Raw genomic sequence first — 22,607 nt, 5'->3', positions numbered from 1 at the left:
AAAAATAACCATTCATAATATCTACTCTGGAATATCAAAAATTAGTATACCATACAGCACGTTTCCATACACAGACATCATTTTGCCTTAAGAAGCACGTTTGGTAGCACCATATTCTAATACAAAACATTATACTTATTTACTTCTTGAGCGCGAGTTGTTATGTGATATTTAAAGGAAAATAATTTCAATTTTTTATCACATATTTTAGTTTTTCAGCACATAAAAAATAAATATTTTTCACATTGTTAGCACATAAAAATCTGCTCCCTAATGATTACTACTACTACTACTTTTCTATTAGAGATTTTTCTAGCATAAAAGATGCACCTCATTGTTCTAAAAACTGGGCAGATAAATCAGTATTCTATCAAGTTTAAATCTTAAACCACAGAGTGTTTTATGTTGTTTTATGTTTAACTTAGTGCATAGTAATCTACAGTAACCAAGTCTAACATGCGCAACAAAGAAAATGCATGTAAAACTGTGAATAAAAGTTGTGTACAGTTAAATGAAACTGTATAATACAGAAAAAGATAATTTTCTTTAGAAAATCAGAAAGACAACCATGTAAAGTATCAATAGCGATCTTTAGTAATTTCAAATAGTTTAGTTATAAGAAATATCATCATCTGAATAGGTTACTTACTTGGGTTCCTTGCGGACATCATCCAGAAGTGTGATCAGCTGACTCAAGTTAGAGTTGAGCATTTTGAATGTCACATCTTGGTATTTTTCCTTCACAACCTCCGTTTTGTACTTTCTAGATTGTGCAAATTTTTCTTTCAGGATACTGCTAATTGGTTCACAATTAAGGATCAACTCTTTGCTCACCACAGGCTGTAAGAGACATATTCTTGTAAATCTTTCACAACATAGTGCTACACAGAATTTTGAGAAGTGTATTAGAAAAATAAAATAGGAACAGACCAATATTCTTGGTTTCAATACTCCTAATGTCAATTATCTTGGACAAGACCAACAATCTAAATCAATAATCGGGCGTTCAGGTGCTCATGTATGTCTTAATATGTCCACTAAAAGGACTCTAAAGACCATTAGCATCACATTGTTGTTGTTGTTGTTATGGACTTCCCATCAAGGAGGCAATCATTCAGAATCATTTGATAAGATAATCAACTAGGTGGGAAACGGTATGGAAAGGAATGTGATTGTAGTGGGAGATCTGAATTTTAAACTCCCATGGAGGGAATTAGATATTTTTCACCAATAGAGCATGTCAAAAATGTCAAAAACATATCAGATGTAACATCTTTGAATTATTTGGTGTGTATATATACAAAGAACTCAACTAATTTTGCATCCCACAACCCCCTTTAGAGTTTTCCAAAAACAAAAGAATACGTGTTTCCTTATTTTTAAAGGAGATTCCAAATACCCATTTTCACGTCTGCAACATGTTCAGTTTTTGAGATATAATGAAGATAGGCTAATTTTAAAAATTCACCTCCTTTTTCAGTTCCCCTTAAGGTGGATATTCCAAAAAAAAAAAAAAAAATTATGTTTCTTTACTTTTACAGGAAATTCCAAATACCAGTTTTCAAATCTGTAATATGTTACATGTCTGAGATAATTTGCAGATATAGTCTTTTTTTTAAATTCACCCCGTTTGTCACTCCTGTTCACCCTCTATTAATCCAATTATCCAAAAACACAAAAATATGTGTTTATTTTCAAAGGAGATTCCAAATACCAATACGTCTGTAAACTTTTAGGTTTGAGATATAGATATCATCATTTTAAAAATTCACCCCCCTTTTGACCCCCTTAACGCCAGAATATTAAAAAATCCTCCCTTAGTGAGCACCTACACCCTAATATAAATGTATCCCCAAAATTTTATTTCTTTATGTCCAGTAGTTTTGGCTCGGCGATGATGAATCAGTCAGTCAGTCAGTCAGTCAGTCAGTCAGTCAGTCAGGACAAGTTCTCTTATATATATATAGATACAGCTGCTATGAGGAGTGACTGGTAGTGTGAAGGCAGTGAAAGTGAGGCACACTTTGTACTACATTCGTTTCGGTGCATTGTTTATTGCTATATTTTCCATTATTTTGGTACATGAAACTTGAGAAAATAAGTAACACACTCACCAACTTGGAGTCCTGATACCGTTCATATGGTGGAGTGGCTACCACAGACATTGATGGAGAATTGCGTGAGCAATTGCACACCTCTTCCTCAAACTGAATTACTCGATGGTAACTCAAAGGCAATTCATATGCCCTAGTCAAAAGAGTCCGAATCTCTCTATCAGACCACGTTCTATGAAGAAACAAAAACACCATGAATATACATGTAATAAAGAAACGGTTACAGGTCACATCACAACATATTTGATTAGAAAGGATGGCTATTCATCATAAACACAAAGAACATTTTTAAAAAATCATAAAAATGGGACATAAATGGATAATGCGTATGTGAACTTGCAAAAGAAATCATAGTTATACAGTGGAATCCTGATAGGTCAAATCAAATCTCCATTACTAGAATTTTTGATAACTCAAACTCATTTTTATTTCCTAAATGAATTTAATGTAATTTTTTTGTAGTTATTAAATTTATTCTATAAATCAAAAACAATGTTTAATTTTATACAAAGCAATATTATTTATGGCTTAACAATGCCAGTAAATGTTAGTTTCAGAGTAGCTTATGTTGGTTTTCTCTCGCCTGTTATAACAGTATGACTGTTTAAGCGTGCACACAAGCTCTCTCTCTATGATATACATTGTCTTTCTGAGTGGCAATTTCCTTGCATCATAATGTTGTTCATCATACCAGTCAGTATGTAAGGTACCGAGCTCGATAGCTGCAGTCGCTTAAGTGAGGCCAGTATCCAGTATTCTGGAGATAGTAGGTTCGAACCCCACTGTCGGCAGCCCTGAAGATGGTTTTCCGTGGTTTCCCATTTTCACACCAGGCAAATGCTGGGGCTGTACCTTAATTAAGGCCACGGCCGTTTCCTTCCCAGTCCTAGCCCTTTCCTGTCCCATCATTGCCATAAGACATATCTGTGTTGGTGCAACGTAAAACCAAAAGCAAAAAAAGTATGTAAGGTAAATCTACAGTGTTAGTTTATTGTAAAATGGAGAAATAAATGAGAAAATAAAACACGTTGTTGAGTGACAAAGTGGAAATTATTTGAGACGTCGATGTTCTTAAAAGATGATACACTTTCCAGGCAGTTGATGAATATGTATGTACACAGCAATAAAAAAAGCTGGTTATCAATATTTCCACAGCATAGTGCAGTAGCTGCAGAATGTCCAGGACAGGAATCTTCCTGTGTCAGGTGATATAATTCAGAAACAAGCTGAAAAATGTGCTTAAGATCTAGGGTTAAATTCTTCCCTAGCAACTTCAGAGTGGTTAAAGAAATTTGAAATTCAAAACAGTATCGAGCAGAAGGTACTATCCGACATTTCTAAATTTCTTACGAGTATCAACAATATGTTTTCCCTACTGTACCAGAAGGCTAAATGCCAAAAGACATCTTCTGCACAGATAAAAGTAGACTCTCCTTTAAGTGCTTAATGGATAGAACCTTACTTTTTTGTAGGCGTAAAATGCCAAGGTAGGAAAAGGAGTACAAGAAGAATTATGCTAATGCTAGCTTCATAAGACAAGAGTAAAAAACTTAAATGGTTAGCAAATGAAAAATCTGCTAAACCACATTTTTTTTAGGGTGTTAAATTCTTGCCTGATTTTAAGAAAACAATGAAAGATCGTGGATAACAAGTTCTGTTTTTGAATCAAGTATTCAGGCACTGAGATAGCTGTGCAACCTTGAATGATGTCAAAAAGTAAACGTCTGTACATCATCTAACTCTACAGGAATTCAAACCTACAAGAAGTGAGCAAGTACACAAGGAACAGTTCAATTCAAGTCACAACAGAAGAAATCTTACCCTGAGAGATCGGTGTCAAAAGTGTCAAACACTTCTTCTAGAGGTCGAATGTACTTCTCACTCATCAAGAAATAGAAATAGGAAAAGGCAAACTGCATATCTTGTGGACTACGTATCTTATGAGACGAAGTCAGGTCCCACTGTTTTGAGAATCTGCAATTATGAAATACACATTATCAGACAAAAAAAAAAAAAAAATCAGTTAACATCCTTAAGAAAATTGAAACAAGCATTATTATGCATCCAGAGTATATACACCTGTCTATCATTATCACTACCAAAATAATCTCAAATAATTTTTTTCCATTTAATTTCCTGCTAGTATATCGTTTTACAGTAGCCTGGGCAAATACCCTTCTGCAAATCACTTCGTGTTAAACTATCATAGGTGTCCATACAATACGTGTTTACAAAGTAACACTAATGATTAATGAAGGATTACTCAGGATATTGTTCCTTGAGAGTAAAGGTTTATTTGGAAATGTGCACGCATTATATGCACCCATGGTTGCCAATCTATATGCCCAAGATGAGAACCCCTGGGATTTACCCCCCTTTAGTTGCCTGTTACAAGAGGTAGGAGATACCATGCATGTATTCTACCACGCTCACCCATGTCCCTTCCCTTTCTTTTGCCAATATCTTCATTCATAGTCATAAAATATGGAGGTACCGTATTTAAAACAATTTTACTGTCTCATTCATTAACCATAATAAAATGAATATACAAAGATATTTGTCAATTTAGTGCATTGATACTATTGCATATTTTACAAATATTTAATTACATATTTTCTTGATATTTATTACATTTTATGTATATATTTTGCACTTTGATATTACACAAAAATCCGGGCCCTACTTATAAGTCTGCAACTTGGATGACGACATAATGATGCACACACGAAACAAGAAACAAATTAACTAACTAAACTGACTACACACAGCGTAGTTTCACATCACAATAAGGAAATCACTTCATCAACTATGCACTTTCTGCTCGAGTGACCCCACCGTCACTGAAGCAGTGCAACAAATGACGAGTCCAAACAAAGTAAAGGGAACAGGATAATGACCACATTCCAAAATTCCTTCTCCTGTTTCCGGAAGCAGAACACTAATGCAGTTGCTAACTACAATTATAAAGTACAGTATACTGTATTGTCTTTAAAAACATGTATGTAAACACTTTGAATTAAGCAAACCAAAATTCGAACTATCCATGGATTTTTTATATTCTACAGACTGACCAAAAAGTTCAAATTAGTGACAAATTAGAATTAAAACCGTCTGAATTATCCAGGTTCCATTGCAAAATGACATCCCCCTAATCCTGTCTAAATTCACTATCGAAATATTCTTACCAATCCCTATCATTACCAATCCTTCAGATTCACACTTCCTAACCAGAGACCAGAGTCCTGAATCCCAGCACAAACCTGAGACAGCCTCAAGCAGCATCCAGATCCCATCATTGCCCACCACCACAACTACAGATACCCAAACACCTGCAACTACCCCACCTCAACCATGTCGTAGGTACGACATCCTAACCATTGTAAAACCTTCAATTATTATGTTTAATATATTTTAATTATATTTTATTAAATGCTAAATTATCTTTTATTAAATGTTAAATATGACTAATACATGGTTTCCTTGTAAATATGTATTAAAAATTTGTATAACCTCAAATGCGTAATGTGTACAGTATAAGTTTAAACTCAAAATCTATATAGTCGAAAGCTGTAGAAAACTCTATAATATTCAAATATTAGGTGTATTCTGCTAGAATTTGGTACATATGAAGGGTTTTGGAAAGTTACTATAAGGTTTGTTATTCAGATACATGTAGACACATTAGGAATGTTGGAGAGATTTCCATGTGTATTGGTAAACAGTAATTGAAAGTTCGAGCTGGATCCATTATTGGAGTACTCCATTTGACTAGCTGGTCGATCGATGTTTTGAGTGTGTTCCATTTAGTGTTATAAGAACTCTTCCAGAAATCAATAATTCTAGATGGTTGATTGAACAGTATATAGATCGAGCTGTCAGTGAGTGAGTCAGTTCAAGAGAGTGTGTGTTATAGTGAGCGAGTCAGTGTCGTTGATATTTGTACTTGTCAGAATCTACTTCAGGGTACTCTGCTATTAAGTGTTGTAGTTTACTTGTTATTGTGTGTAACTGTGTGTTGTGACTTACAGTGACAATACAGTAGTTTACACGAGGAAGTGAACGTGTTCTCGTGTGATATTTATTTACGTCAAATAAAATCGCATCTGAGAGCGATAACCAAACAAACAGAACTTACTCCCTGATCTAAATACCAACCAACTCAACCCACTGCACCAACCTTAGCCAAAAAGAAGACCAAATCTATCCCAATATCCCATCCTACCACACAAAAACATATGCAAACACCAACACTCTCCTCCGCCTCCCCCCTCCCCCCACTCAGTCTCCTGAAACACCAGAAAAATCTTTCAACGCCTCAAAAGTCCACACCACCACCTCGGAAACATGCCGAACTCAGAGGTGCAAGCCATGTCCCTATCCCGTGAACACTTCGCTCGTCACATAGTCTTTTAATTGCCTCGAGCTAAACCGCTCCACAGCTACATGCCCGGATACCATCTACTGCGGATATGGTGGTTCTCACACCATACTGACTGTAAAGTTCCTTGAGACCAGGCGATGTGTGCAAACTGTCACAGCAGCCATGTCCTGCAATTCCCCGGTTGCCCATGTATTGAAAAAACTGCAATTAAAACATGCCACTCCACTAACCATAAACACTCACTGTTACAGTTACGTCCACACCTCAATTCACTCCCACAATTATTCCTCTGCCTACAAACTAGTCTGCCTACTACCCACAGTAATAACTATTTAATCCAGTTACTCCGCATCCAGAACCTCTTCATTAATCTTGCATTAAAGCACTGGAATTAAGGATGAAGCTGAGGTGGTCAATTTCAGATGATGCTGTAATACTAAAGCTGCTTTTTCCAAATTCTTTTATTTACAACATAAATTAAGCATTGCTAATAGTTAAGCAACGCTGGGCATGCCCAATATCTGGATAGGTTACTGGACCATGTCTGCCACACTAAAAACTTCTATCAAAATTATCTTAATTGCCTTAATGAAGTAATCTTTCATGAAGTAAACATCAACAATGCAGTAAATTAACACCCATAGTATCATGAATAGTACCTACTATCAAACACACCGACATGTTACCAACACTATACAAACCACAATGACTTTACACGCCATATTGAAGGTTTAAAAGCCACACACTAATTTGAACATAGGTAGCAAATTACTGTAAAATCACACAAATATGAAACACTAGAATTAATACATGCATGCAACTGTATCTCAGGGCATAAATGTGTGTATTTTGAAGAATTTTGTGTGCAGAATGTTGAAATGGATATACTGCTTTGTTTTATTTACTTCCTGCAATTGGAAAGTAGTATGTTATCCTAGCCAGTTTATTTTTCAAAACATGTAGTACAGTAGAGTCGATAATCTAAACTAATTGATGTTCAGCCCTGTTAGATCGATTTGTTTGGACTTTCAAACAAGGAACAAAAATGGCACATTAACTAAATACTGTGTTTAAATATTTCAATAGACCTACATACTATACTACAAACAACACTACACAGATTTAGAAAAGTCTTTGATCTCTTTTTTTAAATTGCTACTGAGCCCCATTTCTTCGCAGCCAAGACTCTTAACTTGTCATAGACAGGCAAGCTATGTTACCGTACACTTGGGCATTTTACCCACAATAATATTTATTAAATTAATGTCGTATGGGCCACCTTGCCACAACTTTTGAAGCCGAGTATGGCATTAAAAGGAGTCGTAACTTCATTTAAATCTTCAGCCTGCACACATTCTCCTTCCTCATTTTCACTTGCTTCTATAACTTTAGACCACAATTTTGCTTTCCATTTTTTAAAGTTTCTTCAGTCAAACTATCCCAAGTACCAGCAACCATATAAACACAGTCCTTCAAGTTAAATTTCTTTATAAAGCTCACAACATTTTCATCATCAAGCCCTGTGAGCAACAGCTTGTGCAAACAGTTTTTTCCATAATTTTTTCTTCAAGAGTGAATCATGCCTGCGTCACTCTTTTTGAAACGCACATTTAAATAAATTGAGGGTTTGGGTTTGAATTTTCAACGGTTTGAATTATTGACGCTCTACTGTACTCGGCTAATTTCTTTGCAGATTCCACAATAACAAAGCCAGATACTTGAAATATTGCATTTTCTGTCAATTATTTAACTATCCTGCTTTTTCGTACAGTACCTACTCTTCTGAAGCTTCCTTTTAGTGCCATTTCTAGACTACCATAGAAAAATAAGTTTCAGGAGAAAAGTTTGAATGATATATATGATGATTCCCATAGGAAGCCTGAAATGTTTGTCCCAAATGAAAACAAACTGATCATGTTTACATTTTTGGAACAGTAAAAAAATAAATAGAATGTTACGTAGCTCTAAGAAAAGGAATCAAGTGACTAAATTACATAGTTAAGAAATTATGAATGTGTATCCAATACTGCATTTTTAGGGAAATGGGCTAGGCTCTTTTAGTATAGAACTGCAATTTTAGTTGGTATTTAAAGGGTTCAGGTAAAATCAGATTGTCAACAAGCCAGATTCTCAATAGAGATACAAAATTCATTGATGTTAATAGCAATCTTGAAAATGTAATTGTACAAGCAAGCAGAACAAATCATCTCCTTTTTTAAAAAATATAGTACCTTTGAAATGCACTCATAATAGATCTACAGTATACCATGTACTTTAATAAAGTTTGGATTCTGTATGAACATTGTCAGAATTGTGTCCATGGATATTCAGAGTGGTTTGGCACTAGGCAGGGTGTACAAGGCAGCACACTATCACTACTTTTATTCATCACTGTAATGGATGAAATAATGAAAACAGTTAAGAGACTCAACAACAACTTTGAGTTTCAAGCTCTTGCCTTTGCAGATGATGTGATATAGGATGATAATGAGGCCAAAGTAAAACAGAAGCTGAATGACTGTAATGCTATATTCAAGCAATTTGGTCTCAAGATAAGCACGTCCAAAATGGTAGTGTTGTCTGTTAGTCGATAGAACACCTGTACTATCATCATTCTAGATGGATCAAAGTTGGAACAAGTACATCAGTTCCGCTATGTTGGCCGAGTAGTAACAACAGATAGCCGATCATTTTCAGAATTCGCTAGCAGAGTACAGAATGGAGAACAGTTTTATCATCTTGTGAGAAAATGTCTTTGGGATAAGCAAGTTCCATTAAGATCAAAATTAATACTCTACAGGAGCTTTATTGTACCAGTTACCACATATAGTCTAGAAACATGCATTCAAACCAACAGAAATATCAGCAAACTACAAGCAGTGGAAATGAAGTTCTTAAGAACTATGATTCAGGAAACAAGGAGGGACAAAATAAGAAACAACAAAGTACACCATCTTGTCCAAGTAAACCACCCCTTAGTGAGATCTGTGTTGGAGCCAGGCTGAAATGGTTTTGTCATCTAAAAAAAAATGGACCTGCAAAGAACTCAAAGAAGGAACTCAAAGGCAAAAGATCAAGAGGATGGCCAAGGAAGAGATAGATCAATCAGATTAGAAAGGATCTAGCAGGGCGAGGTCTGGATTTGCAGCAGGTTATGGAAAAAGACACGTACATAGAGAGAATGGAAAGCGCTCATTCACTGTACTCGGGAAACTGGAGCTGGTTCAACATGATGATAACACAGAATTGAAATTGAGATATACATTAAGAGAGTTGTATCTCAGATTGTGAATTATGTACCATCTATGAAACGTTTAGTGACACTTCATTTTACGAGGGTGAAGGGCAAGGAAGGAACTACTCAACTTTTCCAGTAGAACTGCCAACTGAATGGAACTGAATGCACTGATTGTGTGATCAATATCAATTTTCCAAACCCTTATTATTTAAAGCATCACACACGCATACATGTATATATCATGTCTTGTTGTGAATTTATTATCCTTAATAATATCAACCATAATGAAATAGTTAAAAGTGGCCTACCTTTTTTTACTAGAGGTATGTGGAAAGGCAAGAAATGTTTTAATTGTCTGAATTGTGGAAACAGATTTCCCTGTATATGCAGCAGATTGTAGAATCGACTTACTGAGGGAGAAAAGCAACTGTTTATTTTCTTTTTTCCTGTATCACAGCAGTCTTATACATCTGCTACTATTTTTCTGCCCTCAATGTGTATAAACCATGATGTTCTTTTCCAAGTAGGAGTTCTAAGGTATACATGTGATGAACTTGTATTTTCCTCAGCCATTGCAGTAGGTTTCAAAAGTTCATTTTTCATCTACATATATTTCTTTGCGTTATTGTAAAAATAAGCACAGTATTCAAAGTTTCGTGATTACACTGCCAGATGTCTTACGGTGATGCATAATCAATTCACTTTTGGTGTCATAGGTTACCAAGGTGTACCAATTCAGCACTAGGGAGCAAAAGTGTCACTAAAAGTTTTGTGGATAGTACAACGCTTTATTTCTTTTTAGCTGTTTACACAATTACCTTCCAGAAAATCTGCATTGTCTTAAAGGATACTCAATATTTTTGGACTTGTATAATTAATACAAGTTTAAAATTCAATCTATATATATAAAAGCAAGGCATCTCAGAAACTTATAACTTGGTACCAGAGAAGCTGATGACCTCAGGATCCCTACAAAAATCGAAAATTCTTAAGTTTCACTGATGGGGGCTTCAAATTTTGGGTTCAGCGTAAGAACGCAGTCATATATATTCATCCAAACCGATTTCATGGGCTTAAAAACTTTCAGGAAATTCCTAATTTTTACCCTCCCCCCCCCCCCCCCAAATCAAGAAGGCAGCACAATCTGCCAAATGAGCTAGAAAATTGAAATTTGGCAAAATTATAGTTTTTAGCCTGTAACCGATGGAAAAATTCCAAGATGTTTAAATTTTTCATTTTTTACCTCCAAAAAATAACGAAATATGGAGGCAATTCTAATAACGGTGCAGATTTTCCTTTCAAGGTAACTTATTTGGTGACTAAACGGTAAGTCGTATCACAAAACGGATGGCACAATCTTGGTTCAATTTGGAGTGATCTACAACTTCGGTCTTATGACTTTTTGTCATATCTCTCTCCCTTGTTATGTTAGATTTAGCTATATTTCTCAGTTGTACGTAAATGTTGTGATTTGTACACGTATATTTCATAGTTTGACACAGTTATATTAAAGACAGAGTCATCAAATTTGGCATGTATATTGACAAGACCGGTCGCCATATGTGAGCCAAATTTCATGATTCTAGCTTGCATATAAGTATACAAAAAATAATGTTAAAGTGTTAAAAATGGACCCATTTCACCCCAACTTTCTAATTCTAACCCATAAATATGGGAGAGAGAAGACAACATTTTAGAACCAAACATATCGAACAATAAAATGGGTGTCTGATGGCGCAAACTGTTTGTCAATATGATGCACCGTTTAGGAGCAGTAAATCTGTAAATGAATGTCTGCTACATTGTGAATGTGCATATACCTGCGTATATCGATCTATATCCCTTGAAGTTGATTTGTAGTGATCTAGAAAGGGTGTGTCAGTCATTGTCATTAATACTTTACAAATTGATAGCAACTGTCAGCAGGAGGGCGTCTCCTGTTGTAATTGATTCTCCCCACATCTACTTTGACTGGCAGTAGGAATGTGGTCCTTCTCCAACTCCTGTGTAACTGGCATTAGTAAGGAGGGCCTAACATTTTAATGAAGAATTCCTTTCTCGGTTTGAGTAGCAGAAGGCAATGGAGCATGCAATTTTGTCCAAATCTCCCCTACCAGATTCTGTCTGGCAGTAGGCAAAGGTGGCTGTCATTATAAACAAGTTTACCCATTTAAAATGTGACTCGCATTAGGCAAAATGGCCTGCCATTATAATCGAAACTCGAGTGTGACTGGCAGCAAGTCGTCTGGCATTAGAAAAAAGGGCCTGTCATTATAATGATAACAGCATAACTCAATTTTAACTGGCAGTAGTGAAGGTGTCTGCCATTATAATGAAAGCTCCTCAACTGGAATGTGCCTGGAAGTAGGAAAGGTGGCCTGCCATTTTAACAAAAACTCCCCAAATCGATTGTGACCAGCATTAGGCAAGGGGGTCTGCCATTATAATGAAACTTCCCAACTCGATTGCGAATTTCAATCGGCAAGTGAGCCTGACGTTATCATCACAGCTCTACATGGCGCACCTTACACGGCAAAAAACGTATGGGGACCTCCCTATGGCGTTTCTTCGATAACGCTAAGTGGCATGCAATTTAACAAAATCTCAATCATAGCGTGTAAAAGAAATTTACGTAGAATTTGTATACAATTTAGAATACCATAGCGAAGCACGGGCACATTTGCTAGTGTTATAAATAATAAAATCTTATTATTTTATTGTACTCACCTTTTCTGAAGTTCTTGCATGACTTTCTTGTCTATGAGGTGAGGCATGTGAGCAGGCACTTTACGCACTTCAAAGCCAAATTCCTGGTTAAACAAGCGATTAACATAAAGAAGTGACTCAGCAAAAGTGTCTCTAGGTTTTCTCACAGATGATGGCTTGTATTGTAAGTCATAAGACTGTGATTTTTTTGATTTAGCCACATTAGCAGACTCATTTTTCTGAACTTCCTCTTCAAACAGTCCAACACTACGTGAATCTTCAGTATCCCATATATCTCTTTTCTTTACAGCTACTCTAGATTTACTTGCAAGGAACCGAGCAGCAGTCCCATTTTCTCGTCTTTTCTGAAGTAATTCCAAGTATCTCTTTGACTTCGATTTCATTTTATTTACATTCTGTCTCTTTGGTCTCTTTGCACTTTGACTTGCAAATATCTTTTTTAATGGCAACACACTTAAACCATTTAAATTTGCTCCCAAAAGTTCATTGTTTGTTCTCACCTCAGAATATCTTGTTTCAACTGGAGTATTACTATTTCCATTTTCATATACTTTTAGCTTACGACCTCTTAAAACCGAATTATATGCATTTTTGTCATTTCTGATAGTATCTATTCCCTGATAAGCAGGAAAATGTACAGATGTAGCACTCGTAACAACTGCAGAAGGTGAAGTAGCAACACGATAGTCATCCTTTGCAGTCCACGTCTTAGCTTCAGGGAGATGAGTCACAGAAGTTATATTTATGTGTACGGATGGAACAACCTCTCCTGCACGTTCGTGATTGTTGGTATCCTGTGATTTTCCCACATCAGAAGGTTTGTTATGCTGGTACACAACGTCTCCATCTTGGAATGTGTCTACTCCCAGTGTCTCCAGCTGTCTATGGACAAAAATGACAAATTATTCATTATGACATCTACAATGAACACAAATAAAAGATACTAAGTAGTGATGGGTATGCAATGTTCATGCTATGCTGATACCAATAATACTTGTCAGTATTAATGTCATAATATTATTTTCTTCATGAGAAATAAATATATCATTAAGTCTTCATTCATTAGAGATACGAAAGATAAAAGCTTGTGGTTTTATGTGGCTGATGATGTTGTAACCATAGCCATATATTTTTGCTGAATCTGAACAACAGGTATATAACTTTCCATTTCAGAAATCCCACACAGATTGGCCAGGATTCAAACAGACGTGGAGAAGCAATTATTCAAGAATAAATCAAGACGAATAGCTATCCAGGACTAACAAACCTAACAACATTGCAGTTCAGCATATTTCACACCTGTTAGCTTTCTTATCTCAACTTACAGTATATTCAAGTTGAATGAGGGAAGTCAAACAAGAAAGATGACAGCAAGGAATTCAGCACAATTAAAGTGAAGAAACATCAAGACTCGGCTGGGACCTGAGGATTGTCATATCTCACAAGGTATGAGTTCTGAGAGAAGGTAAGACTATATAACTGGGTGATTTCTCTAATGACTTACGGCTTCTCTGATGCAGTGCGTAATCCCTCTAGTAACAACGTGGCCTAAGCAGCTTACCTCCAGCTGTAACAGTTGGCCCCAGTACTTGCCCAATGTGAAAATGAGAAACCATGGAAAACCTTCAAGGCTGCCGACAGTCAGGTTTGAACCCACTATCTCCTGAATGCAACTCGTATAACACAGACAACTTGCTAGGTAATGAATAAATAAAGTGCCTGCATATGACAGAAGTTTACAATCTTAAAATACAACTTATGTGAACATTTAGATGTATGGGAAAATTATTCTTAATCATTTTTCCAATAAAGAAGTTTTAAGAATTTAAAATATTTAAAATAATGACTGCAGAAAGGAATATTTTAAGAGTACTATTTATGTTTTTAAGTTTTTAATATATCTGAGATTATTAGTGACTATGTCATAATGTTATGAAACAAAAATTAACAGGGCACAAGACTTGAGGTTCCTTAACTCGGTACAGTATCAATATTACCTTGTAATACTGTTAACATATCGTCCCCACTCTGGCAAACTAGCGAAAGTGACAAACTGGGGAATCTGAAGTTCTGAAGTTTTGGTCTAGATTTTATTATTTATATATTGTCTACCCTCTGACAAAGTCTCACATCTGCAGCTCGTTCTGTATGGCTAACACATAAAACCAATCATTAAATATAAAAATTGATTTTACATGAGTAATCACAACTTCTTTCAGCTCTCCTAACATTTGGACAATTTGCAGATTCGTTAGTTTGCCAGAGTAGGAACGATATGTTTTCTCTTTTGGGCAGTTTATAAATTTATTTATACAAAGTTAGTTTTGGCAGACTGAAGAACCTAACAGTTATAAATTTCTTAGTTTTGTTTTCTTTACAATACTTATTCAATAATCGTACCTCTTTTTTTTCTTTCTGCAAAGTCATTCTATTCTCACTTATTAGATCTCTGTATTCCTTTCTTAATATAAAGAAATCTATCCATAGCTCCTGGGTTCCTTCACTTCTGTATGCTTTTAGTAACCTTATCACTTCAATTTTCTTTTTCTTACACTCATCATTATACCACAGGTTTTGTTTTCCATTCTCTTTCTTACAATCATGTTTCTACCAGCTATTACTATCAATTTTTCTATCATTCTTATTGCTTCCTCTATATTATTTTTCTGTATCATATTTTCAATACCTACCTTCAGAAATTCAAACATCCCCTCCCTGTATAAATTCATCTCTATGGACCACACTCCATCTATACCACACCAACTGTTTCTGTATATTATTAATCTGCTTTATTTCTTTTGCTTTTCCGTCACTTTTTAGGTATCAAATAACAACTGGGAAATGATGAGAAGCTGTCCAGTTATTTACCCCTATATCTTTAATATAATTCAGTGTCTCTCTATTTGCCATAACTACATTTATGTTACTCCCTCCTGAATCAACTATATGTGTTAATTTCCCTTTCATTCCCCAACCACCCACCATTCAGTATGTATAATACTTCTTGGATGGCTGTATCAGAAACCTTTGAAAAATTCTCTCTGCCCTTCCCTTCTTTTCATTATCTTCAGCCATATCATATCTCCTGGGCCTGAATCCACATGCTCTACTTGGTTACATATTTCATCCTTTATCAAGACCAAAATCCCTCCCAGATGCTTTCCCTTTTTTTTACTCTCCTGTGTTTTGATTTACTCCAACAAATGTTATAACCCAGTATTTGTAATTAACGACCTATAGGTAGCCACATCTCAGTCATCCCCATAATCTCATTTTCCCACATTACTTCCTTGACCTCATCATTTCCCAGTTTACCCAATATTCCTTTGATATTTATTAATCCTATGTTCCATCCTAGTTATTTGCTTGTGGGTATATCTACTATACTGGCTGCTTTGCTATGTGTAATCCATGCTTTATCTAACTGAATGATGGATTCAGTTGGTGAACTAATTAGTTCCTCTTCTATACCAGTCCCTTCCTCTGCACTTTTCATCCCCTTTTTAGCCCAAACGTTCTTTAAACTTAATGGTGCCTTACGTTTTTTTACCTTTTTATTCCTAAGATGTCTGCTATCAAGGAAGATGCCTCTTCTTCATGTGGAGCTTACCTGGGTGAAGATGTCTTGAGCTCTTTGGCAAGTCATCAATACCTCTACTTCTGCCTTGCTCAGCTACTGCTGTTGAATCAGCACTCCCGTGGTCGCCCATCGTGACACTGACATTTTACATTCCTGACGTCTGACATGTCTGGTCATTGCTCCATCTCCCGCTGCTGCTTAGCAGACCACTTTTTAGACCAAGAATCGCCTATCACCACAAGCCTGTTTCTGGTGATAAATGCTTTTAGTCCTGAATTTTGTGCTTTATCTATATGGAAGTGTGGTACTTTCATATTTTTCATTTCTTCCAGATCAAGTTCTTTCCTAATAAAAATTTTCAATCCTTTCAAGTGTTTCACCATACATATCAATGTCACTCTCCTCAAGCTTCACTTTTTCCGTATTAAGGAACATATCATAAACATTTTTCTCCCCCAAATCAGCCAGTCCATATTGCACCCTCTGACTAAGGTTTTACGTTTATTCTCAGGAGGATCACTCCAGTTATCACTTCTATACACGTTCCATGTTTGCAATCTCCAATTATCAGGCGATATTACTGTTAGCCAATTAAACTATACATGTGTTGTCTCATATCAACCAAGGTTTAGGTGTAATAAGGAATAAGTTGCATTTACATGATATGTCATGATATGAAAAATTATGGTGGAATTTATGAACTTTTCTCCAGGAATTCCTCAATATCCACCTCTTTGTTCCCTGTCTGTGGTGCATACACTTGTATGAAGTCCTTCCATTCGTTCCTCATTTTCAGTTTAATTTTCATTACCCTACCGCTGATGTACTCTACCATATCCACATATTCCTCCAGTTGTTTTGAAGTTATCAGGCCCACTCCATTTTTTGCTTCTAAGCCACCAGTCCAGTATACTGTATATCCTTTCGTTTCCCCTTCCATTTCCCTTCACTCAACCCCATCATTTCTATACCCTCTTTCTCCATAAAATGCATCACTTCTTCTCCCTTTCCTGTCAGGGTATATAAGGTTGATTATGCGCACCTTCGTGATGTTGGCTAGTGGTCGCCAATTTCGAACAGTTCCCCCAGTACCCAAGGAGCTGCACGTCGCTTGCAGGGTATGCCCTTACCTATTCCGAGCCAAGTTCAGAAGTACCATATCATATACTGGATGGTCCACCAGTCCCTTGCGATCCAGTTTTATGCATCCCTTCACATTTACTACAATTCTGAAAGACATAGGTCCCTCTCTCTAAACCGGGCAATATAACTAAATGTGTGTTTACGGGCTAGAAGACAGCAGAAATCGTGAACGCCACTATTAATTCATTATGGATACCTCAAATAAATCCGTAAAACGAGTACAGATACACAGAACACGTACTTTAAAACAGGAGGGGGATGCACAGATCAGGAGTACGATACTGTACAGGTTGGGAAGTGGGCGCTGTAGGTCAAGTGTCACAGTGTCTCACATGACAAGCGGGGAGATATGTGATAGTGGACAGTGCTCGAGGTAAGAGGTTCGAATCACACATAAGAATTTTTTAACAGCCAGTTGCCTGGGAAGTGGTAAGGTTGCATACTTGATAGCTTCCAAGGACTGATTTGTTTAATGACCCTGTAAAAGACTATGAATCGTTGCATTGGGTATGGTCCTGGGTCAGACGAGGGGAGGAGACGATGGTCTGTGGCCAGTTAGCTACGTCGTGTTCCAAGCTTTGTAGACCACAGGTAGGGCAAAGTATGCCCCATTGAAACAATAACAACATGTGATGGCAAGCAAGTATGTAGCTGCGCAAACTCTCCTTCTTTGAAGCAATTCACAACACAAAGTTTATTCACTGCCCCGAGATGTATTCCAGTGACGAGTATGTGGATATGTTACTTATCTATCGGGCGTAACCCTCATACTTGCACATGGGCCATTGCACAGGAGAGGAACATCAGCCGAACGTCTTATGCGGATATTGCATACCCATCGGTTTCACCCATCCATCTGCACTTACTCCAGGAGCTCCATGGTAATGATTTCGATGCCTGGGTGGCATTCTGTCAATGGATCCTACAGCATGTAGACACTGATCCTGCTTTTCTAGCGACTCTCTTATTTACGGATGAAGCACGATTCCACAACAAAGTTCTTTTGCATTAATATTGCATAATATGTTAATACAATACCCTTATCCATCTTCTGTAAGGGGTCGAGTATGAAGTGAGACAAATCTTTGAGGTTAGTTTTTACAACTTCAACTACATTTCTATGCGTGAACCGCGACCAGCATATTATGAATTTCTATTAAAAAAAACAACTTTTTAACATAAGAATAACAATCCAGCATTTTAGGAAGCTCTATTAAAAAGATCTCTTTAATGTAGTGCAACGAAAATCTTGAACATTACCTTATATCTCATATGGTATGTACATATCATTTTAAATATTACTGACACTACACTGTGTCTTCCATTGCTTAAACATTTTACAGAAATTATTTTATTTAATCAGCCTTAAAATTCTATTGACTGTATATAGAGATTTTTAAGACCAGTGTGTCGTTACATTGCTTATCTTATTCGATACATTTGTATAATTTGCTTCATGGCTGATGATGACCTACGATTTACGTCAAAACTAGTCCCTGAATGTTAACATAAATGTATATCATTTATAATTTGTATTGAAAAGGTGGAACTTAAATATAAAATATTTTATCTACCACTGTATTTAGCAAGTTAACATTGGCAGCCGCTCCGCTTGGTTTCTAAATAAGAAAATTTGCTGTGGTACAGTAGATTGAAGTGTTGTCCACCCATGATGCCTGGATGTATTTTAACAGAGACTGTTAACCAATAGAAATTTACAAAGTATCTCCATCAATCTGTACAGGCAGTCACCACTAAAACTTCTCCTACCATACTTCTTACCTTGAAATCATTACATACTAAATCTAATTATTGCCTCCTCAGATGTCCAATGCTTCTTCTACCCTTCAGCCACACTTGTTTGTTATAGCATGATCTCAAACTCCTGTGTTGTAGGAGTCTGCCACCAAAGACCCAATCTATGATGTAACTGCAGTCCAAAGCATAATGTTTGCCAGAATTCTCTTCAGTTAGAGGAAGAGATATAAGTTGCTGGGCATGAGGTTGGTGCTGTATGAGGGATGGTCGAAGATGTCTCACTCAAATAGCTACATGGGGCCGTGCATTTTTATGTAAAAACTTTTTGCCTGCACTCAGCTTTCCATGTCACTTGTTCTGTATCACCCTCCGCAGCTTCAGCATTATATCAAAATTCCAGTGGGTGCTGATGGTCTGCACTTGGTGAGAGATTGTATCGGAATGGCCATTTTTACATTTGCATACCTCTTACACAGCTGCACCCACAGAAATGCAAATGCACCACTGTTGCCACATGTTCCCCTTTAAACCTGTGCAGGCCACAAACGCTGCCAAGCAGCTTTTTCAGAACTTTCTTCCTGGCTGGACCTCGTATGTTCAATTCACCTCATATAATCCCACTACATACATAGATAATGCTGCGTGCCAGCCCCGTGGTAGCCCCTTTCAGTACTTCCAGGAAGGGGCTGGTGACTCAGACGATCTGGAATCTCCCAGCCGACTTGTGGGGTGGGGCCGGCCTTTCTGTGTATTGTTCTCGGCGGCCAGCTTACCTGTGAGTTCCTTCGAGATTCAATGGGAATGTTCTCCCTCTAGTGACATTGTGAAATTTTTGGGTCAAATCATGCGAGCTAAAAAAAAAGGGAGGCTAGCCGCAGAGAGTCAGTCAAGTGTTGGACTCGAAGTGACAGTTGGGCTCCGAGGTGGAGCCAGTGTGACACTCAGTGAGTTGGGGTTCAGTGGATTGGCTAAGGGCAACAGAGGTGTTGGCTGTCGCCAGTGTCCCACCAAGGTCTGAATGAGGAGCTGTTGTTGTGGTGTCGGAGTGTCCAGTGAGTAGCTGCATGGAAGACGGCGTACAGGACAGAAGACTGTGTACTGAGAGAGAGAGAGAGAGTGTGTGCGCGCACACATTTCTGTGGACTGAGGACCGCCGTGAATCAGAGAATGAAGCAGTTATCGTGTGTGTGAGGATAATTGCACGTGTGTTAATATTCGCTGTTGTGAGTATCGTCCTGCTGTTGGATACTGTTGAGCTGTTGCTGATTGTTTTTCACTTCATGTGACTGTGTGAAGTACTGGACTAACATTGGAGTCGAACCGACGAACATTTCTCGTGTGTTGTATAGCCAGGGGCACTGTGTTCAAATCCAGCTGTCTACGCACAGTGGCTGTAGGAGGTGACTGGTCTTGGGGGGGAAAGTGAAGTGGACCCTTGCTGTGCCATAAGGTAGAGGGATTTGTAAGTAGACTGGTAATTAAGTGGCCATTCATTCAGAGAGAGAGAGAGAGAGTGTGTGTGTGCGTGCACGCATTTATTAGCCCATCCTGAAATAAATTAGAGTAATGAAACAGATGGAGTTATATTCATAACAATAACTTCACCCAAAGAATAATTCCTCAATTTTCTACCCTTCTGGAATTGTCTTGATCAATTCATACCAGGAATCATTCTTACTCTTGGTTTATAATAATTTGGAGTCCACCCAGTTTTCATGTCTGTACAGTTTTTTTTTTTTTTAATGACCATGAGAACACCACTGGTCCTGAGGATAATTTGGTCTAAGAACTCACTTTCTTCTTGCAAAATACAGTTGATTGCAATAGTTACCTTGAGATTTATAACAAACTTTTCTGCATAAAATTTGAAGATAAAAGGTTCCATCAACAAATGTCAAATTTTGAAGGAGGAAAAATATCCTGGATTATTGTGAACATATTTCCTATTTTCGCCTAATTCTTCTAGGCCTTTCCTATCCCATCTTCGCCATAAGACCTATCTGTGTCGGTGCATCGTGCAGCAAATAGCAAAATATGTGAATACAAAAGAATTATGTAATGGTAAGAATACAATTTTCATAGTATTTTTGGGATTTTAGAAGAATTCCAGGTCTTTGCCCGTTCCCACGCAACTGTGGCAAGGGCTCTTACCCAAGTTCGAAATCTTGTTCCTTTCACAAGGGATGATTAACATTTTTAGGGCTAGGAAAAATGTAATCGTTCTAAACGGTAATAGCAAAACTTTTTGTCGCAATAAGCTAGGTATTTTTATACAGATTTAATACAATGAGAATCGGGACCTCGAATTTACAACATACTGAGTGGGAAAATTTCTGTCCATCTGCACGAGTTATGAAGTCATCTGGCCATACCTCTCGTCCAAACATGACATCATCATTTAAATAAAGAAATTTCTGTGACAGTCCTGGAATCCTAAAATGTCGAAGATGAAGAAAAAGAAGAAATAATAACAACATGCAAATTTCAATCAAGAAAACAGTACCGAAGAAGTAACTCTCGTTCCTGTTGTGTTTCGTTAACTTGTCCCTCCTCAGCCTGCCCATGACCATGCTGCCTGCTGACATCAAAAAGGTTCCTCTCTTCTCCTAAGGCAAAGTCCTCATTGATAGAATCAAAATTGTGGTGATGATTGTCATCGTAAAAGGCACCACCATTTCCAATAGCATCTTCATTGCCAGGGTCACAATCACCACCATCAAAAGAACAGTCTGAAGTGTTGCATGAAACATCACAGGAGCCATCACCAATCCATGACCATGGGCATGAATCTGAGCAGTCGGGAACAGACCAAGAGAAGTATATCTGTTGCAGGAAATAAAATATCAACATCAATTCTCAGGCTGAATAAGCTTTATAACCAGGAAATATTCTAAGTACATACATATCCAGTAATAAAGCAAATATCAATTATGTTTTGCATTATCTTTCTGTATTCACACTGTGCAATGTTCAAAATTGCTATTTTTATTTTCCATATATGAAGGATTAAACTACAGTCGAACCTGCCCTAGCGGACATCTCCCTATACGGACAATTTTCCTCGGAACCAATTTTATTTTATATAAGACAAGTGTTAAATTGGCCTCATTTAAGCGGACAACTCAAACTCCGGACATCGCCATTTGTCTCGTCCACTTGACTTAAGCGGACACTTTACACGTTGCAGAACAATTTATTATGCTGGACCACATGTCATCCTTTCTTTTATAAGCATTCTTCAGACATAAGGAAATCCCTTTTGAATCTTTGTACTATTTTGAGTGCAAGGGAGAGAAGGTACATCGGAATGCAGTTCTACCTAGTGGTGTATAGGCCTATTCCGAGAATTTTAATTGCCCAGAAATGCTGCCAGAAACTGTTGACTCACAAGTTACCTGGGGATTTTCTTCCCTTCTTGCATCATTCTATTCATAACTCGGATTGTCGCTGATAAGGTCGAGCTCAGGTAGTCAACTTGAGAAGGAAAAGACAGTACAGGCGCTAATTAGCGAGACAGAAATACCGTAGCATTTCAGTTGTCTGTTAAACATGAATAACAAGGGACATCGTGTTTAGATCTCAAGGCAAGAAAGAAATTTGATTATAGAAAGTGACAAGGGACTTTCAGTGAGAAAGCTTGCTGAAAAATTCAACTGCGGGAAAACT

At 37.2% G+C, this 22,607-nt stretch overlaps 1 protein-coding gene across 1 annotated transcript in view; it reads right to left on the bottom strand.

The window, feature by feature from the left end:
- Window positions 1-22,607, bottom strand: part of Gnptab (N-acetylglucosamine-1-phosphate transferase subunits alpha and beta) — a 98,898-nt gene that overhangs the window by 39,231 nt on the left and 37,060 nt on the right. Inside the window, exons 8-12 of the mRNA XM_068231106.1 lie at window positions 21,445-21,764; window positions 12,461-13,342; window positions 3,936-4,088; window positions 2,115-2,286; window positions 650-840 (exon numbers count right to left, since the gene is read on the bottom strand). Coding sequence (XP_068087207.1) covers window positions 650-840; window positions 2,115-2,286; window positions 3,936-4,088; window positions 12,461-13,342; window positions 21,445-21,764 — 1,718 coding nt within the window. The remainder of the gene's footprint in view (window positions 1-649; window positions 841-2,114; window positions 2,287-3,935; window positions 4,089-12,460; window positions 13,343-21,444; window positions 21,765-22,607) is intronic.

The sequence above is a fragment of the Anabrus simplex genome, chromosome 1, assembly GCF_040414725.1.
Source record: "Anabrus simplex isolate iqAnaSimp1 chromosome 1, ASM4041472v1, whole genome shotgun sequence".
Lineage (NCBI taxonomy): Eukaryota > Metazoa > Arthropoda > Insecta > Orthoptera > Tettigoniidae > Anabrus > Anabrus simplex.
Note: the sequence above shows the minus strand (reverse complement) of the source record. Positions and strands in the feature narration are given on the sequence as shown.